The sequence below is a fragment of the Buceros rhinoceros genome, unplaced genomic scaffold (assembly GCF_000710305.1).
Source record: "Buceros rhinoceros silvestris isolate BGI_N320 unplaced genomic scaffold, ASM71030v1 scaffold8474, whole genome shotgun sequence".
Taxonomy (NCBI): domain Eukaryota; kingdom Metazoa; phylum Chordata; class Aves; order Bucerotiformes; family Bucerotidae; genus Buceros; species Buceros rhinoceros.
In genome coordinates, this window is record NW_010406448.1 from 31,247 (window position 1) to 57,967 (window position 26,721).

Sequence of the window (26,721 nt, forward strand, 5' to 3'; positions counted from 1 at the left end):
GCTTGTAACTTTATTGTTGGTCTTAAGGTAATCTCTTCATGTAGTTTTTCTTTGCTTTTAAAGCAATTTACAAATTGAAGTTTCATTTACAGTATGTTCATTCACTTGATTAACCTGTGGTTCATGGGTAGAATTGGGCTCTTGTTCCATGCAGTCTTTATTGCTTGCGCTGTGGCGGGAATACACAGCAGTAGTAGGTTGCTAGTCCCTGTAGATAAGCGTTAGATTTTTTTGCTGGTAAGTTTTTTGAAAGCTTAAAGACAGGGATGTTGTGACTTAATGTGCTTAAGTGAACACAAAGTACTCTGCCTGTGGTCTCTTTGCCATGAAGCATTGCTTCCATAGTATTTTTTTCCTTTATTTTGGTATGACACAATCCTTGGTTTTCTCACTCTAGTAACAGGCTTCTTAGCTCCCAAGTTATGACTTCCCCTTCAAGACTGATTTTCCTCTTGCACTGACTTCATGTCTTTTTTTTTTTCCTCCTCCTTCATTGCCTGCCAAAACCGATTTTCTCTGTGACCCATTCCTTTGAGCTCCCTAGCGCTCCGCATTCAAATTGGTTAGTAGCTTCCTTGGTTGAGGAGGAAGATACCGATATTGCAGACACACCACAGAACAGTCTAAATACGAAGTTGTTTAGAGTGTGAAACTTAGGGACCACAGGTGGTTTTTGGGGGGTAATCTGTGGAAAAATCTTAAACTCCCTTGAGTACGTACAGAATTTTTTCCAGTGCTGCTTTTTAAAACCTTTTTTTGCTTGTATTTTATTTGTGGAGTTGAAATAACAAAACCACCAATCCTTATTAGGAATTTATTCTCTCACTTAGTCTCAACCCTCACTCTGCCAAATCATAGTGTAACTACTCTAAAATGAGCAATGTGTATCCTTTGGTGTGCTTATGAGGAAAAAGAAAAAAGCAGCTCTTTTGTCCCCTGAGGAGGTGTGATGAGGTTAACCTCCACCCTACCTGTTTGGCAGAAATTATACGATGAGAAAAGAATATATGAGTGGCAGACAGCTTTTCTAGGTTGTCCTCTAGGTTTCTCCTTTAATGACCTATTAAATGAGAGAAAGAGTGAAATCAGTTTTGTCTCTTCCTGCCCCGTGCAAATTGGGAATTTGGGATATCTATCTTTTTTTGTAACCTGGCTACTTGGATTGGCGGTAAAAAAAAAAATAAAGCTGTATAGTCAAGAACGGACGCACCACACCCTCCAAACACCCAATTTTTCACTAATAATTTTGTGTTGTGATCTTGTTTTGAGGCAGTTTATTTAAAGAGTCAGTGCATAAGCTACTTCTGTTGTTGCAAGTCAAGTTCGTTAACTTGGGGAGGGTCAGGGGGAAGAAAGGAGTCTTAAGTTGCTGTGTGTGTAACTAGGATGGGTTCTTATTTGACCTAAAGTCTGTCTTGATGCAGCAGCACAAGCCAGCGAGGAGACTGTCACATTTCGCCGTGAACGCAGCACATTTAGGCGTCAGGCAGTACGACGCCGGCATAATGCAGGGAGTAACCCTACCCCTCCTACATTGCTCATCGGATCACCCCTCAGGTAGGGTATCTAAATGTTCCACCATATTTAGCATGCATGTAGCAGACCACTTCTCCCCAAACCCACCAGTGTTGCCAGAAAAGCACTTTTTACTTCCTTCCCCACCATAACCTCCTTGAACTGTCACTGCATGTCACTGTGGGCTTGTTGAATTGTGCATGTATATGTGGCACTATTTTCAAAATGATCAGGTTAGCCAGTCTCTAACATGTTATAGCTGATTTCAGATTGATAATGAAATGAACTAATGCTAACAAACTTAGGCTCAGTGTTTTTGTAAAAAAACTTCAGAAACTTTTAATTTCAAGCAATGAAAAAACCCCAAGAAAATATTATTCATCACTCCTCGCTTTGGTTTCCTTCCCTTAAAGTAAGTACCTCAGACTAGTACTGTAATCACTTTCCATATCTGTAGATAATGAGGAGTAAGCAGAATAATGAAATGGAAGAACATTACGAAGAGCTAAATCATACACGCAGAGTTCCAAATCTGAAGTACAGGTATACTGTTTTATGAACATCCTGCAGCTTTTTCCAGCAAAACAGAAGCGATGTCTCTTTTTTTAACAGAATCCATGGTATTGCTCAGTATTAAATCTTAATTGTGTGGCGTTTTGCATGCCTTGGCAATGTTTAAAATGAACTCCGATGTGTGTACCCAGGAGTCCCCAGCCTTCACTGGCCCATTTGTTAACAGTACTGAGCCTAGAGATACATGACGTGTAGGAACTCTGGTCTGTCAGCTTGAACAATAGAAACAGCAACCACAATAAGCTTTTAAAGTTGCTTTTTATGTCTTTCAATCTTGTGGTTGCCTGTGGTGAGCAGAACATTGCCTCTGGAGGAAGGAACACTTCTCCTTATATATCAAAGCAATTCTTCCTCCAGTTATATGATAAATATACAGGAATAACTGTGTATGTTGTGTATTCTTAGTGATATTCCTTCATATGCTAAGCTATCTTTTAATAATAGGAGCAGTCTGCTTTTGTATTTAAGGGATACTTGTGTAATTTTTTTAATTGGAAAAAGCTGTAGGAACTCAACAAATAAAAATACTTTACAATAGAGAATGAGGAAGGAATCGTGCCATCCGTGTGACACCACTGAAATATCAAGGACTAAGTTTCTAAATTTTCCTCAGACAGGAGGATTGCAAGAATGGTACATAAAACTTAACACTTGAAAGATTGACTTCTGCCACATCCAGGACTGAAGCTAGTTAGATGTGTTTTTACTGGCTACTGCAATATGTATCAGTAATCACATTTCAGATATTTTTTGTTAAGCTTCAGGTCTTGTTGAAAATAGCTTGTCCAAGTTAGTGATTTACTTCATAGTGAGGGATGCCAAAACTTTGCATTCTCTTAGATCACTTTGGAGCTCTACTCTCCATTGCACTCCCGTGCTTCTGATACGGCTTTTTTGTGTGATCCTCTGCCCCTCCCCCCCTTTTTTTAAGAGGAGAGTAGTATAGTTTTGTGCATTGATTCACAAGGAGCTCCTTAACTGGTGCATTAGCCAGTAAACAGTGAGCGTTCTTTCTCTTGGACAGATAGAAAGTAGAGCAATTAAAGAACCCTTTTTAGAAAACTGCCACATCTTTACATACTAGTACAGCCATTAACATTTGCATGGCTTAAAGTGGATTCGGTGAGAGATCATGAGAAAAAGCTAGCGGAAGTAGCGTTTTAATCAGAGATGATGTTCAAGGCTGAAAAACCAGAACAAATATTCTAGCCTTGTATTTCCTCTTTGCATCTTCCAGTTATGTAAACTTGTTCCTTTCTAAATAAAAAAACCCAAACCACGACTCTGTACTCTTTCTGACACAGTGACACACATTATTGAAAATACTTGTGTTATAAACATGGTTAGAATGAAATACGTAGTGAGGTTGCTTCGCTCCAAGCATTGTTTGCGATGCTAAGTGACTGTCCTGTGGAGTGAAGTTACCTTAGTCTGACCAAAGTGCTTTCAGATTTGTTTGACATACATTCCACAGCCGGTAGTTCAAACGGAATTTATCTGAAAACTATTTGTTACTGTTTGGATTTCTGGATGAATACTCTGAGAAAACTTTCCTTTATACAGGTAGCTTAATTGTAGTGTAAATTCTGTGTGTTGCTGGAAGAAGAAACCCCTGAGAAAGATTTATTTATTTATTTTTTTTTTTAAAAGTGTAAAGAGGAAATGTGAAGAAATAGAGTTTTTAGCCAGTTACCAAGATCCTTTCAAAAGATTGCTGCAACTGTACTGGCATTAATTGTATATGCTAGTAGTGGAGCTGCCTCAGTCTAGTTCCTGATATTGCTAATCCATATGACTTCTAACTATCACATTTACTAGTCTTTAGTTGCCGTGATGTTACTTCCTTGTTCTTGCGAGCAAAACTTTTTATCTCCTAATCTTCTAACTCTTGCATAAAATTGGATGTTGTGGGAATGTTCCCTTAGAACCTGTTGAGTCCCACCTGATGTCTTTTTTTTTTTTTCTAATTTCTTATTCATTATTTCAACCACTTTCCACTTCCTCTGAGGCATATTTAGTAAAAGAGGCAACAACTTCATACATGTGTATGTGTTTGGCAGTGGTAGACATTTAAGTAAAAGCTGTTCTAGTAGATTCTGCTGGTTTGATGCTGAATTGGACACAAGCATAGTTTGCCTGGTAACTTAAACAGAACAATAAAAAAAGCCCCAGACCCCAAAACCACCTCAAAAACCCAGCTGCCCTTGCTCTTGTCCTGCCTAAATGTCAGCAGTGCTTTGGGCACTTTAAATGCAAATATATGTTGGCGTCCCATATGGTCAATGGTGTATGCATGTGTGTCTGATGTGAGAACATGAGTGACTGTCTGAAGCAGAATTTTACCTTTATAATTATTCATTAGTCAAAGAATAAATGTCCCCCTTGCAAATCTGTGCGATCTGTTAATGTCATTGTTTGGGTTGGTTGTTTTTTTCTATTGTGCCAGTTATGGATAACCACCAAAAGGACAACTTTGTTGTAGACCTTTTTATATTTAGCTACTATTTAAGGGAAAGTGATTTTGTTTAGCAGTTTTTGGTGGTGTTGATAATACTCGAGAGAGAAAAGGCTGGCACATCTGTGAGCTCTTGTTGCGGTGTAGCTCAAAGAACCTTGTCTACAGCAGCAAAACATTGAATTTCATGTTCAGATTCAAATATGCTAGAATGATGAGTTGCAATTTTTTACCTTATGAGCTATATGCATGTCTGCTTATCTTGCATGAGCTTCTCTTAACACCTGTTCTTATACTTACATCCATATTTTGTTTTCCAGTGGTGCTCTAACAAAATAAAAGGTTAGATGTTCTAGAAAATATTGTTAAAAGCAAGTACATCAGCTGTAACCCCTCAACTCTTAGTAAGATCTTGCTTTTCAGTTGTTTCACTTGTCAGCTGTAGCATCACACCATAAACACTGAAACATTAAAAGCAACAGGTGATAAAGGTAATTTTTCAAAAAAGTGTTTAAGATATTTTCTGTAGTCTTTAAAATATTCTTTTATCTGTCTAAAACCCAAATTTCTCGATTTGATCACATCCCACAGCTAATGACCATGACATGTAACTTCTTCAAATGCACAAAATAAATAATAAAAACACTTGTAAATCACCTATAGATGTGATATACTAGTGGAAACGGTGCTTTACCATGTTTAATATTAAACAAGTTATTAAGAATGTCTAACTTTGTTAAATAGATTTAGAAAATAGTTTTGCAATGAGAAGGCTGAGAACTACTGTTTTCAAGCATTGTCTAGTAATATGACTATAAAATTTCCCTGAAACACAGGTTGACTTAAAACCTGTTTTTTGGTGCAGGTATGTGTCGGTACTACAAATAAATTCTTCTATAATAGTACTGAGTAAAAGTTTCTGCTGTACTGTCAAAATAACTTTAAAATAGACTTAATTTTTTGCCAATTAATAATTTATTATAAGCACTCCTAATATGTTTTAAAAATTCTGAATCCAAAGGTTTAGCTACGGTTATCTATTAAGGTCTGTGCTAGTAGATGGCTGTTAAACAAAGCTTAAAGACTTTTTGTAGTTAGTGCAGATTAATAGCCAGAAAGATGGTGTTACTGTGACCAAAAAAAACCCCCAAACCAAACAGCCACCTAAACAGTTGATCAAGTCATAGCTCAATGAGTAAAAACTAACTATGGTGAGAAGACTGAAATAGTCACTGCTGTATGTACGTGATACCTCAGGTTAGCCTAAGGTTAGGCTAACCACCTGTAATTTCCTTTTGCACCCACAAATAGAGACATAAAAGAATATACTCTATGGTGATTTAAAGGAGATGTTAGAAAGCAATACTACTTTTAAGGGACTGTATCTCTAGATTCCCGACATAACTAGTGTCCAAGTATTCTGCTATATGGAGCTCATGGGTTATCCTAACCCTAGTAAGTGTTGACTTAATGCTATACTCTTAAGTTTTCCTCTTTAAACTAAGAAGTCTTGTTTTGCTTCACTTCTAGCTATTTTTCTTTTCTTCCTGGTAATGTGTCCCCAATCCCTGTTTTCTCGTAGCCTTCAAGATGGTCAGCAAGGCCAGCAGCCCTCTTCCCAGGTCAGAGTGCAGTCCCGCCCCCCTTCCCAGGCAGCTGTGCTCGGCGCTAGCGCCTCCTTGCTGGTGAGAAATGGGAGTGTCCACTTAGAAGCATCACATGCCACTGCATCTGCTGTAGGCGGTAGCAGTTTGCACGATGAACTTGGTATGCAGGCCTTATGTAACCTTGGTGACATGGAAGTTTTAATACAGCAGATGTATGGGTAATAATGCAGTGAAAACCAGCTAACCTTAGCTTTTTTTCTGAATCTTGTAGGTGCATTTATTAACCTGTATTGCTCATAAATTCCTTGCCTTTTGCAAGGCACAATTGCCTTTCCAGGCACCTTCTGTAACAAATGCACAATGGGAAGCACTCTTAAGGATGTGTGGACTCAAGTAGTGATGATTTGAGAGTTTTAATGACTTAATGTAATGTGTAATGCTTAAATTGAGCAGATATTGAGAATAACCTTGGGGATTTTTTGGTTCCTGAAAAAAATATTTGTTACAGTCCCTAAGAATTCTTGATCATCTTTTAGATGAGTCTTGCTCACCTGCTGTTTGAAAAAGAAGTCCTCGTGTAGATGATAGTCACTTACTTTATATGAACACCTTAATTTAGGAGCTCGAGATTGAAAGAAAATCTGATCTCTCTCTTATCAAATGTCATCATATCATGGAGACTTATAGTGCCCTTTACTTCTTCATGGTCAATTTTATGTAATATTCTTAACTATTAACTTTTATGCAGCTAATAAAATGGCTAGGGAGAAGGAAATGAAGATGGGCATAAGTGACTGATCTCCTGCGACACAGTAATGCAGGGGCAGATACAGAAAAATCCCTGGCAGGGATCTTTGCAGCTGTCTACACATGGCCTGAATTTCTTATTACTTAAGCATTGATATGGAATTCTTCCTCGTGTTATTAAAATGGGCATCTTTAGAACTGCCAGTTATTAGTGACAGTGTTTTGAGCAGCTGTCAGCTATAATAACCTAAAAGTACAGGTTAGCTCAGAACGCTGACAAAACATTTGTTTCAGATCTTACTGTAACCAAGTACTAAAAGATAAGTGAATTGTCATCTATTCTACTAGTGGGGGGAAAAAAGACTTCAAGAGTTGCCAGGCTGTGCTACCCCTTTAAATACAGGTTTGACTAGCAAGTTGCCATTCTTCTGCTCCATCTTGCTGCAATATAAGGAAAAACTGAATATAAGCAAAACTGAAAACAACTCCGACATCCTCTGAGATGCTTTATAAAATTGTTAAATTTTTACAGATGTACTAAATACACACAATCTACTTATCAGATAAATACTGGTTTAGATTCTGTAACGCTACTAGCTTCTAGATAGAAAAATCAAGACTTCTATCTCAACACTTGTATGTGTTTCTGAACTATGAAAAATTATCACATGAAACTGCAGATTATTTAATTTAGACTCTTATTTCTTGTATGAGAAAATACCAGAATATAACTCTGAAATGCAGGGATATTGGTTATATCTCTAATGTTGAGATTTATTTTTAAAGATACCATTGTTGTATTTGAAGGATTTAGTTCATCTTACCCCAAATGATACAATCAGGTTTTATAGAATTCAAGACAATCTAGGTAAGTCTCAGTTGTTTAAGAGCTTGTAATACTATGTTGTAGTAGAAATCAAAGTTGATCATTTAAGAAATCTCAGGATCCCTGAAAAAGTATATTCTTCTCACTTGGCATTTATTGGTGTCTTCAGAAATTTATAGAGCTAAATTCTTCTGGAATTTTTTCTGTATTGCGCTATAATTACATGGAGCAGTACAGTACCTTTGGGAAGCACAAAACTTCCAGGATTTGCTCAGTTAAAAATCTGATGTATAATAGAGGCTTATTCCTGATTTGAAGCTCTGAGCACGTTTAGAAACCTTCATGAGTGAAAGCAGCTATTATAGGCCAGGTCTGCTTTTACTATTGCAGGAAAATAAAATTTTTTAGTTTGCATAGATGGCTTTGTGTTATAGGTGCTGTGTTTTGGTAGACTAAAATGGTTGGCAAAATGGTGCAAGCGTTCACATGCGTGATTCTTTTATCAGGCCTGCTGAGAAGGGAGAGTATCTTTCCTTATAACTGGTACACGATTTATTTTTTCTGGTTTGGTTGTTTTTTAAATCCTCATTCATGGATGAAGAACTCTGCTGCTCTGTTTTAAGTCTAAGGGTGTTGGCTTTGCTCTGTTGCCCCAAGATACCTCAGAGTGGAAGATGATCTTGTTGATTTACTTTAGATTGTATATGGTTTGAGGGTGGGGAGGGTAGCAGTTTGTTTTTACTTTGACTTTTCTAATACTGATCAAAGCAATGCAGGCAATATGATCAATTCTTTGTCACTGTGGAAATTGCTGTGACTACCCAGGGCTGAAAAAATACTGAAAATAGAGGCTGGGGAAAAGATATGGAAACAAAACCTGACTTACAGCAACTGAAACTACAAGTGGCAAATGTAGGAGATGGGGTTATGTATCTCTGTGCAATGGATATGAGAATTTCTCACTGAAATTCCGTTAGCATATTCCAGCTCTTCTTGAAGACAAATAGGGTGTGTGTTAATTTATGTTAAAAGCCCCCACATTTAGGACTCCTGCTTTTGTGCACAAATGCAGTATCTACTTCTACATTTCTTCTGTTCATGTATTGATGTCAAGCTGTAGCTTGACAAGACACACAACTTTTAATTCTTTGTTTGCTTTAGAGATTCATGTCTGTTAACTTGGTCCTGGTAGCTGTTTTTACAAAGGATGAACCTTCCTGTATTACACCTAGCCTACATCCAGTCTGGTGACTATACAGTTGTCTTTAACCGGGCATTGTCCTGAGACTAAGGCAAGAGATGCTTTGAGGTGTTAATTTTAGTCTTCTGGGTTTGAAGTAGAAAGATTTTTATCAATTATGTTGTTGTTTCATGAGGGGGAAGGAACTTGAAAGAATGGAAAAAGAGCTTAATGTGGAGCAGTAAACATGAAGTAAATTCTAGGAGGAATGCAGGATAGAAAAGAAAGATGACAGGCCAAATGCTGTGATTATAGGCTGGATTAATATAATGGGAATCCAGAAGGCAACAAAATCCATACCATGACTTCAGTGAAGAACAGTCTTCGGAGCCCAGTGTGGTAATACTGATGCCTTTTATTCTCACTAATAATCTGATTCTTGAGACACATAGGCAGTGGGTGGGTTTTTTCAGTCTTTGCAGTGAAGACTGTAGGTGTTGCAATTTGTGAAGTAGTTAGTAATCCAGGTACTGAGTTACTAGAACAGGTACCCTGTTTCTGAAATGGGTGAAGTGACAGCCCCTTGTCCTCAGCTAGATGATTTTTTTTAACTTACATTTTTGTTAGAAATGTTGCTTTTGTGATTAGAAAGAACTCTCATCTGGAACTTTACAATATAGTTACAGTGCTATGTTGGACTTCTAGTTGCATGACAAGCAAGCAGTAATCTTTGGGATTTATTGAAGTAATTTATGAAAACATTTGGATGGTCTTGAAGATCAAAACTCTTCTTCAAAGAGAAATGTATACACTGATTATTTGGTTAAAAACAATTTAGAATCAGTTCCTCAATACCTTTTTATAATTACATAGAAGTAATTTATCCGGGATGGATGGGCAGGTATTTTTGAAGGTACAGTAGAAGATAAATACTCACTTCCCACTGTTCCTATTGAAAATATTCCTGTTGTAGTCTGTGGAATTCTGCATAGTAGATAAGTTACTGTTTTGGCAAACTTTGTCTAGAAATAAAAAAATCGACCACTTTGAAAGGTTCTAACTGAAAACTTTTAAGTCTTCATACTGCAGTCTGAAGAATTTTGACCTTTGGAAATGATAGCTCCTTGCATGCTACAGAGCATTCATATTCTGATGGCTTTGCTTTCTGCTGACAAGGATTTAAAAAATATTGTCACAGCATATCTTGATGTGACGTATGCTCCAAAATGTCAAGAAGTGTTAACAACACTCAGAACTAGTATATGAGAGTTTTGAAACAGAGTAATATTTATTAGATAGAAAACTGGGAAGTGTGCCGAAAATAACTTAGCTGGAGAAACCACCAGAGCACCAATTTCTTTGGATTCTGAGCCACTTAAGTCTTCCAGGTTCCATCTGTATGAGCTCATCAGCCCGTTGCTGTCATTGATTCCCCTAAGTGTGGGAATGCTAATTTGTGCAGTGTGAACTGTTACGTGGTTGTCTCCAGACTTGGTGATGAAATGCTTTGGTCATTTGAAACAAGGGAACTTGTTTCAAAAGTGCATTCATCTTTCATCTTTTCCTCTCCATGTCAGACCAAAGATGTATTTTGGATTTGTGTGCATGGGTGTCTGTGACTTCTGTTGTTTCTGTTGTTCTGTATCAACACCTGCTCCAAATAGAATATTGTGTTAGTTACTTTAATTTGCCGAGAACTCACAGCTTGGAGGTGGCAAGGGGAGAAGTTACAAGCATTTCTGTGTAGTGGACAAATATGCTATTGGCTGTATTTCTTGATTTGTAATATAAACTTTTGAGTCTGCCATTTGTTTACAACGTAAAACTGCAGTGCTCAGAGAAAAACTTCCTTAAGCTTCTTCAGTGTGATACTGTTAAACATATTTCAGAGAATGCTGTGGGAGATCTAGGAATGGGAGGGGAGAGAAAATTACTAGGGTAGCTAAAAATGCTAAATATTTTCATACATACTGAATCTTGCGAGCTTTGGGATCTTTCATTAGAGTTTGAGTGTGCTATGAAGAAGCTGCTGTTACCTTGCACAGTTTAAAAAGTGTTTAATTGATGGGATGTACCTTAGGGTTTGTGTCCTCAGCAACACTGGATGGTCCTGTCATCTTTTCTACTTAGGATGAGTCCAGGCTTTTCTGGAGAGCCTTTTGATTTAAAAGAAACAAACAAAACCCCCAGCAAAACCCAAAAGAAAAACAAAACGGGGCAGGCAACTTTGTTTTCCTGAGAAGTGGTGCTTTTCCTGAGGGAGAGGAGCTAACTTTCAACAGGAAGCCTATATAAGTATGGGGGTGAATCGCACATATGGCTAAACCTGAGTCTGTTTTGTAGTTTGTGTGTAAACAACTGCAATTAAGTGTTCTATCTGTTTGCTACCTTTCCATTAAACAAGTTCCTCTTATCCCCCCACAGCCATGTATGCGGTCCTTACAGCAGCACTACAAAGGCAGTTAAATTTGGATTCAAAGATGAGTTGGATATGAGGGAACTGTTGGTATTTTCTAATGTGAAGTGTTTTATGCTCAAATTTTTTCTTAGTTTGAGGCCCTTTTCAGACATTTCACGAGTGTAACAATTCAGTAAACTTCTTTTGAAACAAATATATCAGATGTGTTATCTCAGCCCAAGAGAATTGGGAGTTATAACTTGCAAGTAGTACATGGTAAATTCTGTGACTAGGCTTTCATTAATTTAGAAATCAGTTTAATTTCCAGGCTCTTAATTCAGTAGTGCAAAAACATGAAGATTTTAACTGAGACTTCCTTGTTTCTTTAAGGACTGGTTGCCCAGAAGACTTTTCAATAATAAGTTATACATAATTTTGTCCCAACCAGAATTTGAAATGTATTATCTAATACCTTCATGTTTGCTGTTGAAAATTTTTGTAATTGATGCAGTTAAATAGACCTGTGTAAGTAAAGTTAGTTGTGAGGAAGAAGATTCCTAATGTCTTGCACTGGTTTAAATTTTAAATTTCAGTAACAGCTGTTTAGTAAGCTAGGCGTGAAAAACCAAAGGATATTTAACTAAAGCACTTGATTAAAATTTTAGCTATTGAGGAATAAACTCTAACAAGTGAACTTTCTACTCGCATTTCCTTACAAACGCCTGTAACACATGTAATTACAAGTTGAGCGAGAGCTGTTGTACGTGACTCCTGACCTATGCAGCTGACTGTCTTGTCAAAATGGTTGGTCTTAACACGGCTGTGGTACGTGTCTAGTTGGTCTGAAGTGTCCCCATCTGAGGGTAAAAAACTTTATGAAGGTATTTTCAATATATCAGTATTTTTCCTTAGTTTCACCGGTTTTAATAATCCAGTTCGAGGTTTTTTAAACTTTGCGCTTTCAGACAGGTCTAGATCGAACTTAATTGTGCGAGGCAGGATCATACTCTGGTTTTTTTACTTTCAAAAACAATATATATCAAACCCGACTGTATCAGAAGCAGGTTATGTTTTCACAGAAGGATGGGAGGGTCTGATCTTCTTAGGTGTTTCTACTGGGAGTGCTTGTTACCCTGTATCAATAGAAGAAAAACAGCTGCAAGACATGCAGCTGAGGGGTGCTTCAAAGTGTTTTGGATTTTGTTTGGTTTTTTCTTTTTATATAAGCAAATCTTAATATGCTGCATTCTTTGCATCATGGCTTAAGAAGGGCTTTGAGCTAGAAGAGATGGAGAAGTTGGCAGAACACTTTGTATGAGATCACAATTTCGAAATCAGCTTCCTGCATTTGGAGCTGAAATATTGAACTTTGCCTTCAGGGGAAATGACAATGCTTATGTCTCTGCTCAGTGTTGTGAGAGAAGGGCACTGTAGAAACATCCTATTGTGACTAAGGTAATTTTATCATTTGAGTTAATCTCTGCCTACTTTTTTTGTTAATTATATATTTAGGAATGTTTGATATTGTTCATTCAAGAACTTTTTAATAACTTTAGGAAAATATGGTTATGGAGTTCCATTAACTCCAAATGGTTTATCTGAGACATTAGTTTACATTACTCTGTTCTTACACTGAAGCATTTGCCTCTGGTTTGTAGAATAAATCTCTGCCTGCCATTCCTTTTTAAAATCTTTTTAGAGGTATAATTTATGAAGCATCTCTGGCCACTTCTTTCACTCTTTGTGTTACTTCTTCAAACAGGCATGTGCCTCTCAAAAGAATTTTATTTGAGGTGCTTGAGGAATCTCTGCCTTAGCTAACTGCTGAGGTTCTTAAATGCTGATAGCAAATGATTTACTGGTTTTTCTGCTGGTGGGGATGGGGGTGGGTGGGGGATGCAGGGAAGAACTGTGGAAGCTGGTCATTGTAAGCTGTTTTCCTGGCAGGCAGGAAAAAAAGGCTTAGATTGTGCTGCTGTTGTGTAATGATGACCCCTTGTAAATACAACTCTTAAAATTTAATTCAGGTTTGTAGATTACTGTATATACATCATGTAAAACAGCATGAAAGAGGACTGAGTAGCTAATGTCTGCACTGGTGACACATTAATGTGCAATCACGGTTTATATTCTGACACTGATATAAATTTAGATGTCTAAATAGTAAGTTGTTAAAGTAATGCCAGTGGGATGAAACATTATGACATTTTTGACCTGCTTTTGACCTTTTCTCTTATAGGTAAGTTCAGTTCTACGCTCTACGAGACAGGGGGCTGCGACATGTCACTTGTGAACTTTGAGCCAGCTGCAAGAAGAGCATCCAACATCTGGTGTGTGTGAAGGCCAGTCAAGAGTGATGATTCTTGTCTTACTGCAACAATCTTTGATTTTAATTTTAGAAGGTTATTTGCTATGGACTACAAAAAAATCAATATAAAATATTATCCATATACTTCTACTTTGAAACCTAAGTTATTTTTAGTAGAAGGTGACACTAACTGAATAAATAATCTTCTCTGCTTAAATAAATATCAGAAAATTAAGACTACTGTTAGCTTAAGCAAAAGATATGCAAACTGAGAACTTGATAATTGATTTTTTTGGCTAGCTTGTAGAAAGCCTTTCTTAAAGGATTTAATCCAGGTTTTGGAAAAGTAGGTGGCTGCAATCGTAATGGCTATTAACTTATTCACAAATGAACTTCCAATTGTGAAGCAAATGTAAACTGATAAATTTGTTTTCAAGTTCATAGACGGCATGAAACAATACACAGAAGTGTTAACATGCCTGAGGTTAAAATTGGACTTACAGTGGAGATAGCCAGCTACATACTGGAAAGTTCACCTGCTGTTGGAAAGATGCCCTTTCTTTCTCTGAAGGGACAGGATGCAAAAAAGAAAAGCAACCCAAAACCTCCCATGTCCACCTCCCCAGTCTGCTTCACTACATAGAACTGCTCTGAAGCTACTGTGTCATGCCGAATGCTACAAATTCCCACCACATGTAGGTGGAATAGCTACTGGAGTTAGAATAATAAATATAAAAGCTCCTATCTTCAAGTCTTTCTTGTGAAAGCGTGCAAGTGTCCGTTTTGTAGAGTTAACTTTGGCAAAAAGTTCTGTATTGCTTGCACGAAGCTGCCAGTGCCTGCTCTACTGCTCGCATGTTCCGGATGCAATGGCTTTGCTGATGGCTGCTGTTACGAAGTCAGATGTGCTACTGGAAGGAACAAACTGGCCACATCCCAAAATAATCAGATCTCAGCTGTAGAGAATGCTTGTGTTTCAGTGAAGTAAAATTGGTAACAAAGAATGTTTTTATCCTAAGGACCTGAAGGAAAGTTGCATAAATTTGATATAAGTCTTACAGCCATGTGATTTACATGGGAAACAAACATCCAAAAGCTATCCAAAATTGGGGAAAAAAGCAATGGTTGGATATGGACTCTGATACAGTAAGAGAAATTTCTCCTCATCTCTAATGAATGGAAATTTCAAAGTAATTTTGCTCTTCTTACCAGAGGTTTATTTAAAGTTAAGTTTTTTCAAAAGCAGTTTAAGATTTAAGTAACTCATACTCATGTTAAGTATGTACTATTTTTTTCAGTTTTTGGACCTTAGTAAAAACATTACAGAATTAAGCAAAAACTCTGTGTGTGATCACATAGCAGACTCGGTGCTCCTTTAGAGATGTGATGTGTGTTAACACATTAGTAACTAACAGATGATGAAACACCTTTTGGTTTTTCAAGTAGAATATAATGATAAACCTTTTTAGACAATTTAGGGACTCGGTGTTGAGAAAACTATACCAAGGGTAAAGAGTCTCCTAATTTACTCTAGCTACAGAATTTACCACAATACAGAAGGCTTAAGTGGATGCTTGTATTTGAAATATGTGATTGAAGGAAAAACCTAAAGATCTTTTGCAAGGAATCAACACTAATTTGGGACGCTAGGAAATTAGAGTGGCCTGTTGAAATAAAATGTAGTTTTATAATCTGAAGTCTTTCCCCTGTTCTTATAGTGACACGGACTCTCACGTATCGAGTTCTACCTCAGTTCGCTTTTATCCACATGATCTAGTAAGTTTTTCTTATTTATTTTCAAAGCATGCAAAAAGTCAGAAGACTTTCCAATTTTATAGCACGAATTAATCATCCTAGTTAAGGTTTTTTTTGCCTGTATTTAAATGAAGGTAATGTATTTATTGTCGCAGCGTCTTCATTTATACTTAAAAATCATCTTTCTGTATAGCACTTTAAAATTTAAATGTAATTTGTTTCCTCTGATCTAAAGTGTAGTGACTTTATAGAACACTTAGAAATTGGATGGTCTGAGATACCTTGTAAAGGTTTCCAGAGATGACTGGACAACTTTTAGAGTTTTCCTTCTGTATGTTACTAAGATGAGCAGGCAGCAGAAAGGATGAATTTTGTGTCCTGGCCAAGAGAAACTTCATTAATTTCCCCCAAAGGAATGTAAAAATCTTGTCACTGGAATTTGCTGTACCAATTTTTAATTCATATGCAAGGAGAGACTGGGGAAAAAAGGCAGAGGCTTACATGGTTTCATACTGCAAATAGCTTTACAATTACTTAGTTTGTGATCTCCAACCTTTTAATATTGTTGTCAAGTCCAGACATATCTGTATTCTTAATTCTGTAGACTTAAACTGCTGTGTCATAAAACCAGTGCAACTCGTCATGATTCTTAAGTTAGGAAAACAAAGTAAAGTATATTGAAGTAACTGATGACCTAATCAAGAAGAAAAATGGAATGGATTCAGCATTTGGCACAAGAGCAAGAGACCTCCGTTTGCCTGATATGCTTTTGATCAGGAACTCCCTTTTCAAACCTGGCATCTGCTAGACAAATTTTCTTTGCTTTCCACTATCCCCTTGAAAATGTAGCCTTTGAAAAACAGACTGCGTTACCTGTTATAGGCTGTTGGTTTGCCAGTGTGGTCCCATTGGAGGAAAAGATTCTGTTATTTGTAAAAGCTTGGCCCATGTACCTAAAAGGCAATTTCCACTGAAGTTTATTATTAGTGAGAGAAATGTTACCTCACAGTGATTCTGCCTTTTAAGAAATCAAGTTTTTAAGGAGCTGTCAAAAAAGCATCTGTTTTCTGACACAGCTTATCTTAAACAGTATGTTTTGTATTTTTTAAAAATGTCTTTAGAAAGGGAATGTTCTTGCTGCTTGTTTTTAATTAGTATTTTTCTAGGAAGGCCAGGCTGGCTAGGCATAGTTACAGTACAGCGATACTTTAAGGAGTCATGAAAAAAAAATTCAAAAATGAGAAATTGAATGTTTATGATAATTGTAAAAAAAAAAAAAAAAAAACAAAAAAAAAACAAACCCCAAAAAACCAAAAGCAAAAAACCCAAACACAAAACCTTTTTTGGCATTTAAAGGTGATTGAGTATTTAAATATTATTCTTTTCCTTAAAAGATTGAAGATTTTTAATTAAATGACATTTTATTTACTATTGTTTTAGAATAAAGAACAATGCCTCAAAGTTTCTTGGCCTGTTAAATTTATGAAGTAGGTTAGGTGACACGTATATAACGTAGTAAGTTTTAAAACTTCTGGTTACTCTCCTTAAGTGTGTTTTTGACATCATTAGCATTGCTGTGATTTCAAGAGAACTCTAGAATGACAAACTACAAAAGTGAGAAATATAGTCATAAATAGTACTGAACTAGTTAGGGCAGAGCCTTTGAAGCTTGTCTCTAGGTGTATTCTGAATGTAGTGAGTTGTTTCACCACTGATGCATGCATACGTTGCTTTGTCATGCAATAACAGCCATTTGGCATGGGGGTGCATGCCGATTAGGTAGCTATGAGAAATGTGGTGTAATTTATTTAAATTCAGAATTTGATTATTTTTGTAGTGTATGTTATTCCTGCTCTCATATCAGTTTACTTGTCTTCAAATTCGAAGTTTTTGGAGTAAGTGGGATAATGTGCTTTGAAGAAGTGTTCATACATCATTTGAAATAAGACATTTGCTGAAATGCCGAGCAGTTGTAATGCAAACTATTACTGCTGCTGGTGCCATTCATTTGCTATGAAGGAAGCACAGGAAAAGTAAGTAGAAGCGTACTGGCAGGGAAGCTTTCTACAGAGAACTGGCAGTGTTTTTCACCTCAGAAGTGAAACTAAGTATTTCTAACAGTTTTTTCCAAAGCAGTTTTTACTGGAAGACAGATATCATAAAAATGAGCTCTTACTAATACTGACTTTCTTTTAGCTTTCTCTTCCTCAGATCAGGTTGAACAGGCTGCTCACCATGGATACAGATCTGCTGGAGCAGCAAGACATTGACCTGAGCCCTGACCTTCAGGACCACATGCAACCTCAAGAGGAAGCAGCTCAAAAAGTCAAGCAGTACTATCGCTTTTGGATCCTGCCGAAGCTTTGGATTAGCATCAATTTTGATAGATTAACTCTTCTGGCTTTATTTGATAGGTGAGATCCTTGTATGTTACTAGGCCTCAGAAAATAGAAGATTAAAATATGGTTAGTAAACTGTGAATAATACAGATAAAACTATCGTTAGAGAATTGCACTTATATACTGTACTCTGAAAGAATAATACAAAATGCACTTTTTCTAAAATAATGAAGACTACTGTCCCTTTTTCTCCAGTGAGACTAAGAAGGAAATAAATCCACCCCTCACTTTGCGTAAATGAGGCAAATAACATATTTGAATGGTCAAAAAGAGAGATTTGTTGCTAACCTTTAAAGCTAGAAAATAACCGTCTCCAAAAAACTAATTGAAAGGGATCCTGGCATACACTTAGATTATTTCAGTAAGTAAAGGGAATTTATCTGCTGTTTCAAAACATTTTTCCGAAGGTCCATCTAATACTATAAACTGTTCTCCCTGTGGCATTTACCTAGTGGAGTAAAACAAAGAGAACTGTCCAGTTACCAGCATTTGGAATATATAGAGTATTTAAATTTTGCTAATTAACTTCCTTGAGATAAACAATATAGTAGTGATTCTGTCCCAGCAGAAATACTATGAATTCTGTTCCCAAGCACTGCCGGTATCATACAGAATTCTCTTTATTCCACCTGGTGTATTTTAGCCAAGTGAGAGCGGTTTTGGTTTCTTTGTTACAAAATCGTGAATGAGAGAATATATACAAATAAGCTATTGTCATATCTTTCACAGGCTTGTAATCATCTTGTGCAGGCCTTGAGTGTAGATTTATGTTACAAGCCATGCTTCTGATTGAGCATTTGAATTATTTCTGAAGTTACCTGCTGAAGTTCCTGTCTGCTGTTTGAAGTCCAGTTCCATAGGATACTAATTGCTTTCAGCTATCATTGAAATGCTGGTAGCTCCTAGCTTTGCTGAAAGACAGTGTGCTAGTATAATCTGTGCAAGCTCAAACCTACTCTTACCTACTTTGCTACCAGCAGCATATCTCTTGTTAACTTCCGACCCTAACTGTTCCCTTGCAGCTTTTTCTAGACGTGGTTAGCTTTTAATTTTGTCTTTTTTCTCTCCCTCAATCCAGGAATCGTGAGATCCTTGAAAACGTTTTAGCTGTCATCCTAGCTATTCTAGTTGCGTTTCTGGGCTCTGTACTCCTTATAGAGGGCTTTTTCAAGGATATTTGGGTCTTCCAGTTCTGCCTGGTAATAGCCAGTTGTCAGTACTCACTGCTGAAGGTATTTTAACTTCTATCTTCACTTTCTATAAACAATAGCAATAACTTTGGTTGGGTGTAACAGGTTAGTTAGAGCTTTAAGGAAAAAAACTGGATGTTTAAAAATAAATGAATAGACTTCAGCTTCATGGAAGATTTGAGAGATGGTCATACAAGGTCACTTCACTAGAGTGGTTGCATTTGTTTGTTAAACAACACCTTATTTGTTCTCATGCACTTTTTCTTTTCCCAAAGCGGAGCATGTTCTTACTGGCTCAAAACGGGTTACAAACTAAAGTTGAAGTTTTATTGTCTGAGATTCTTGGGTTTTTTGTCGTTTTTGTTTTTTTCCATGTGTACACCAGGGCAGGGCATTCATATTAAGCAATTACATCTAAGCATGTTTTAAATCAGAATCTTAGTTTTCATTAGACAATTGTTAATGGTATTTTTTTTAATTTAAGAATGATTGTTTATTTGCTTATGATTAGACAATTAGGTCAGAAATTCAATTTAAAATTAAAAATCATCACACGTTTTGTGTTTAAAAGTTCTAAAAATGAGGTGTCGTTTTTTGAAAACTTTGCCTATAGTCATACTCTCTGAACAGAGTTCAGAGTTTAATACATTGTGCTTTTAAAGACGGTAGAGTGGCTTGACAATTGTAGATATTATTAAAAGAACTTTTTAATCAAGAAAGTGTGGAGGGGATAAAAGCACTTATCTATAGATTGGGTAACTCTGCTCTTTCCATTTTGATTTCAGAGCGTTCAGCCAGACTCTTCTTCCCCTCGACATGTAAGTCATGGGCACGTGCCGCTGTACTAACCCTACAGATGCAGAACTCCCACACAATTAATTGATGGTTTTGGTTTGATGTTTTCAAAACGACGCTTATGTCCCTTCTTATAAGGCACGAGAGGCTGATGTTGTCTTAGTGTGTGAGAAGAGAACTGATACTATTTCGGCCAACCACCCACCCCAGCCCCCGTATGCTTTGTGTTTAGCAACTCCTCCCTGTTTTAAGCCTCCCCCATTTAGCAAATGTCCTCCCTGTTTTAAGCCTAGCTTTTGCAGTAGAGCCATATCATGATAAGTTTTTTGATGAATCATTAGTATTCAAGCAATTATACTGAGAAGTATTCTTCCTGTTGTAGTTTGTTATGCTGGTATGAACTGACACAGCTTTGATGTTCTATTCTGGTCTTGTAGATCATTCAGATGTTCTAGTATGCACACAGCCTCATTTTTTTAGTCTGTTAAGCTGAGTATGCAATGCCCTAGTGAGCATTAACATTAGAGCATGGAAATGTTCATGTGCTGGTGTTGCGCAATATGTTTAGATTTTATTGTGCATCTGCTAGATTGGCAAGACAAAATATTTTTGTGGTGTCCTAAATAAGATATGAAAAAGCATTATTTCTCTGCAGTGGGTAATTCATACTACTTTAGATACTAAGTTGTGTGCTTTTAATGAACACACAAATACAGATTTCCCCCCCTCCACCCCCCGTCAGGAGCAGTATCTGAGTAATAAACATTATGGTTTTTCTTCTTCAAAACTGATATATTCTGTCTTGCTTATGAAGTCTAGTAAGAGTTTCTCTGGCATTTAGTATTGCAAGAAACATACTTTAAAACTTAGCAGAGAATAAGGGGAAATACAGCTTAATCCTAATGTCCTTGTCATATCAAGGCCATGAAAAAAGACTTCTATCAGTACAAGGCAATGCATTAAGGATTTTATGAACAAAACTTAAGGATGTGATGAGGTACGTTAGTTGATGAACGAAGTAGTACATTAATTGATGAACGATTAATTTTGTTTCAGAAATTAGCTGTTATAGAAGAGTAACTTTTTTGTGGTAATAATGTTGTTTTTTTTTTAAACAGGGTCATAATCGTATCATAGCCTATAGTAGGCCTGTATATTTCTGTTTATGTTGTGGTCTTATTTGGCTGTTGGATTATGGCAGCAGAAACATATCTACGACAAGATTCAGGTTGTATGGAATGGCTTTCACCAACCCGCTGCTGCTGCTGTCAGCCAGGGACTTAGTTATAGGTGAGCAGTTTTTTCAAGGATTTGAACTGTGTATGGCACCACATGAGAAAACTCTGCCCCCCATCCTGTATCTTGTTACGACACTGCGTCGTCACCTTCTAAATGCAATTCATTTAGTTCCCTTAGTTTCTTTTGGGAAGAGTAGTTTAAGCTTTGCTGGAGTTTGTGGGAAAGTTTCCCTCCTCTATAGCTTTGCTGTTACAAACTGCATAGATGCCATCTAATATGGTGTCATGGTGTGGGCGGGAAATTTAGCTTTTTAATTATCTAGTGTCTTAATCCTCATCTCTGAACTTCGGTTTTTTCTTCTGAACTTGGACTTGGGTATGCTACTCTGTGTTTGGACTGAACTGCTCAGTAGTTAAATGTTTTTGTATTCTCTAGAGGGGCTTGTGACAAACAAGTAGAAGTTCTCTGAAATCAGGTTATTTGTGTTTAGCAATCAGGTGAAACAGCATGGGCACAATTTTAAAAAACTTTATAGACGGATTAAATCTTACTTCTCTCGGAACAGGCCTATCACCACTACAGAGACATTAATTTTGGGCTGTATGAGATACTTTCATTGTATTCTGAGCGACACAGTGCATTCACACTACTGCTGGCATTTAATATACACAGCTGTGTCATCTCAGGCAGAAACCATAGAATGGAGACAGAGAACATAAACATTTGAAGACCGCCTTATGATGGGAACTTTGTGTGTATTCTTAAATGGAGCCAAGTTATTTGGGTGATGCTCTCTCAATCACCTCTTTAGAGGGGGAAGAAAATCTCTAAGAGTTCATCTAAACTGAACACACCTGCGTTTCAGCTGCACCAAAATATCTGTGCATGAAAGACTACAGCATACAGCAGTTATCTGGTATGACTGCATGTCTCCAGTTCTTGGACAGTCTTTTCTCCAAGAAGAATTAAAACTTGGTCTTGGTTGTGATTTTTTTTTTTAAATTCTATTTCATTTTAGACTTAATTGATTAATAAGAATTACTGACTCAGACATTTTGGGAATTAGTTCTCATTACTTGATTTTTAGTAACATCTTGATTTCCTTGCCTCGTACTGTTTACCGCTTTGACTTCCTGCTAGTAAATCTGTATTTAAATTTAGATGTCCAGAGGGAAAAGGTATAACCCACTTATTTATTAACAGACTATCAGCCAGGTGTTTCCAAAGGTGCTTTTTTACAGATTCTGTGGATCTGTTAATGCATGGGCATACTTCATTCTGTATCTGTGATGAAAAAAGAAGTTAAGACAGCATATACTTTTGACTCATTCAAAAGACTAGCTTCATTTTCCCCTTGGCTATGCTCTGCCAATTTCAGAAGTTTATTCTTCCCTTTCCCATCACCTTGAAGTCATTGCCGTAATGTATACTCATTTCACCACCTAAACACACTCAATACTCAACACACCACCTAAATATACATTTATGTATTGTGAAAGTGTCCTACTTTTAAAAGACTTTGAAATCTTCTTCAGTTTTGAAAAGATGTGCTGGAATCTTTACCAGGACATACCCATTTTGGGACTAGCTTATAAGATTTCCTAGTTCAAGAGTTCTTAATGCTTTTTTGATCCTTATGTTTTACTGTTCTCAAGTATCTTGCACAAGCTTATGTGGTTTATATTTCTTAGCAGTTTTACCAATAAGAAATCATATTCCCAGAACAGTTCTCACTTTTTATTTAAAAAAAAAACAAAAACAAAAAAACCCAGAACAAAGCAAAAAAAACCCCAAACCCAACAAACCCAACCACAGAAACAAAAAAACCCCCTACCTCCTCTCCCTCACACACCCTTGATATTGAATCAACTCCTAATGTTGCTGAAGCACTGTTTCAGAAAGCTTTGTGTTTGAGCAAGCTGCCTGCTAGCAAACATACTTTGTTAGCACAAAGTAAAAATCTCAGCTGCCATTATTTCCTGTTCCTAAGCATAGCTACTAGAACACAGGTGCATGGCAAGGCAACCTTTGTGTTTAGATAACATAATTGCTCTGTCCTGGCCAACAGACAGGTAAGGACTGATGTAAATTTTTTATTCATTTATTTTTTCACATATTGGGCTCGATCAGTTGGTCTAAATCTGCTCCACATTTATAACAACTATTTTCTGTTTTCACCTAAGTGATCCCCATTAGAGAGCAATTCTGTTACAGACTTTAGAAGCCATCAGAAACGTTGGATTTGCTGGACTACTCTTAAGTCATGTATTCCCAGCTCTATTTTGTCATTTTGTTTTTAGTGGACCCAGGGTAGTTCAACGTACAGGGCTTCACCAAACAACTTTTTAACGTGTCAGTGAGAGAACCCCTTATCATTTGATTCCTATGTAGGCATCCTTGAGTAATGATTTGAGATAAAGGTTTGACTCATTCTGAAAAATATTTTCTTCAGGTCCTGAGTAGCTAGCCCTTAGTCTTATCCTAGCATATATCAGTAAAAAGATGCAGAACTCAGTGTTTTTTCCCAAGCCCCAAACATATATGTTTTTAAACAATATTTAGTTATTTAACTTTACTAAGCAATAGAGAGAAAAAAATTCAGATTCTTCATATCTGTTTTGCTGTAGATATTTCTAATGTGATATCTTTTAGTATCCAGCTGTTCTGTGGATATAACCTTAGAAACTTAAAATCGAGACTTGTGATTCTTTACAGTATACTTTATAATTGGTTACTTCGTTTGGTTGCTGAAGCTCCAAGTCAAGGTTATAGAAAATACTCCCTAAATTGTTCGATTTTGTCTGCTAGGGTTATTCTCATGGTTGATGGTTTGATCCTTCTGTCTCTCAGAACCTAGAACTTAAAATATGCTGTTGCTTGTGAATTGCATCTGAGCTACTTAAGTTGTGTAAAAGATTGTTATTTCTGTATCTTTTAGTCCTTAAGAGGGAAAGTAAGTGATAGGTACAGGTTCTCTGATACTAAAATTAAGAGACATTTGTTTGTCTTTGCATTCTTACGTTCTGTAATTTGCAGAGGTTTTGGTGGTTCGTAGTTACCCATTTTCATTTAATAAATAATTTTTCAGAAGTGGTGTGGGGAAATGAGTAGAATTGTCGGATGTTATTAGTAGCAGAAAACCCAGGTGTTACCTGTTTTATACCAGTTTGGCTGGTGTTAGCTTGCTCCTGTTAACTCCAGACAGGCCATTAGGCTTTGGATGAGCTTCATTTATGATGAGTGAAAACTCAACAGATTTCCTGATCTGTAAATGCTCTCAGCTGATCTTTGCTAAATAAAAATGGAAATAGTACAAGAAATCTTCTGACTATTGGTCTATGTAACCTCTATATTCAGTCAGTTCCAAGTCATTGGAGATTTACAGAATAGATGTTTTCCTTAGAGGTAATAGTAGAAATACTTCAATGATGTTGAGTTAAATGGTGTGTGTGATACTCTAGATCTTAAACCCAAGAGTACGTTACCGTGCTATTATTTCTTATTGACCACTCTTTCACCTTTTTTTTTACCTCCATAGTGTTTACACTATGTTTCCCTATAGTATTCTTCATTGGTCTCCTGCCTCAGGTGAATACGTTTGTAATGTATCTCTGTGAACAGCTGGACATTCATGTCTTCGGTGGCAATGGTGAGTGTTGCTTTTTGTCAGTGGCAAAAGCATTAGATTAGAAGCACCCATCAGATTAGTAGTTTAGTTAAATTTAGTAATTACACTATTAGTATTTCTGCCCTTTAAGTATAGAATACTAACTATTTTTAAAAAGGCTAAAGGTCTTCTGATTTGATTATTAAGGAATAGAATTATTGCTCCAGTAAGTCTGTCAAAAAGTATGCTTCCTTCCTCATTTGGTTTCTGTGGCAGTGGTTAATCATTCCTATGATAAAGCTGTTGAGGAGATAAATAAAGCCACATAAATTGCTCTTTAAAAAAATCAATTGTAGTGGAAAATACAAGTAGTTGCTGTGGGTTGGATTTTTTCCTATACTGAGGGGTGTTACACTGGAGTGTTACACTGTTACATCTTTCTTAAACAGTCTGAAGTGTTTTGCATTCTAGCCTAATGAACTAACACTGTTTAATTTTTCTTTCTTTTCTGTGATATTCAGCTACCACAAGCCTGCTTGCAGCACTTTACAGTTTTATCTGTAGTATTGTGGCAGTAGCATTGTTGTATGGACTGTGCTATGGTGCCCTGAAGGTGAGCAAATTTTAGGCACAACGTGAATTAATGTTATGGATTTTGTTCTCTGCTTTCTTGTATCTTATGTACTTAAATATGCAGAAAGTAAATTAGAAATATTAGTCTGATTTGGTAGTGTTTTATACTTGCTCAGCTGTGATAGCAATAAAGGAGATGCAGTGCAGGAACAAAGCAGGTTTTTTGCTTTTGAAAGGTTTAGGATTTGTGCCTGCACTAGCAGACCTTTTTTTGCTAAAACCACATGGCATTTACTGCAAGTTCCATTCTTCATTGGGTCTTGGAAGAGGAAAAAAAAAGTGGCTTGTTTCTTACACAGTCTTAATGAATTTCTTTGTTAACCTCTCAAACTCTAATGTGAATATTTTTTCCAGTGCTGCAAACCAGAAATAGTTTTTTAAATAGTTTTTTAATTTATTTTTTAATTAATGTTTACTTGAAACCAGGAAATAGCTTGTAGTGTCGAAATGAAGATGTGCATCTGTAGATAGAGTAGGCAGTTAGCTGGCAAAGGGGGGCACCTCCCTCCCTCCCTCCCAAAACCAACTGCTTGTTATTGATTGAAGTGCCACTCTGTTTGAAAACAGTTTAGTGTTGGTTTCATGTGTATGTCAATAATAAAATGCTCTCAGTTTACAATTAATTGTAGCATGTGCATCTTCCAGCTCAGAGCTTGGCTTATTTCCACTCTGTAACACAAAGATTAAAAAGTTGCTAGACGAAATACTCCCATGATGGTATCACCTGCAGAACATCATTAGCTTTCTGTGAATTTGTACATGTCCCATTAGCCCTTTATAAACACATCTGTTCAAGATAAACAAGCTTTAGCGAAGAACCACTGTCTCATCTTTGCAGATCCAGTACAGGTCATGAAAACAAAAATAAAACCACTAGTTTAATCTGAATTCACATCAGAAAAATAAATCTGAGTAAAAACATATCCCTTTCAAATTTAGGAATGACTAAATGCAGCTCGTGTGGACTGAAGGAATAGAGGAAATTTTTCATAAGGGTTGTGCAAAACTGATGACTTTAATGATTAAGATAATGTAGGCTTAAGGGAGGTACACTGTTAGAGTTTCTGATCTATAGTTAGACACAGGTAAATGATGACCAATATTTTCGTACTGAAAGTTTCACTTTGTGGAATTGTAATTAACTTTTCCAGTCTCTTACTATGATAAACTGATATATAAGAATTATGTATAAGTGTTACATACTTAGTTTCCTCTTTATTAACATTTCATTTCTGTCTCCAGGATTCCTGGGATGGGCAGCATATTCCAGTTCTCTTCTCCATATTTTGTGGTTTATTAGTGGCAATATCGTATCATCTCAGCAGACAAAGTAGTGACCCTTCTGTACTTTTGTAAGTGACTCAGTTTGTGTCCCCTCCTCAGGGAAGAAACAAATTGCAAGGGAACACTATAAGTAATGTTTGATATTAGGACTGTTTGAACTGGTAGTCACCAGCATTATCCAAAATAGTGTGATACTAGTTCAGTATTTGT

General features: G+C 36.7%; 1 protein-coding gene across 1 annotated transcript in view; it reads left to right on the forward strand.

Annotated features, from left to right (window-relative positions):
* PCNX (pecanex homolog (Drosophila)) overlaps positions 1-26,721 on the forward strand; it is a 79,473-nt gene that overhangs the window by 24,216 nt on the left and 28,536 nt on the right. Inside the window, exons 6-16 of the mRNA XM_010134087.1 lie at positions 1,425-1,557; positions 6,126-6,310; positions 13,541-13,631; positions 15,328-15,385; positions 17,576-17,778; positions 18,842-18,995; positions 19,739-19,771; positions 20,867-21,038; positions 24,526-24,636; positions 25,116-25,207; positions 26,470-26,579. Of these exons, the coding sequence (XP_010132389.1) occupies positions 1,425-1,557; positions 6,126-6,310; positions 13,541-13,631; positions 15,328-15,385; positions 17,576-17,778; positions 18,842-18,995; positions 19,739-19,771; positions 20,867-21,038; positions 24,526-24,636; positions 25,116-25,207; positions 26,470-26,579 (1,342 nt within the window). The remainder of the gene's footprint in view (positions 1-1,424; positions 1,558-6,125; positions 6,311-13,540; positions 13,632-15,327; positions 15,386-17,575; positions 17,779-18,841; positions 18,996-19,738; positions 19,772-20,866; positions 21,039-24,525; positions 24,637-25,115; positions 25,208-26,469; positions 26,580-26,721) is intronic.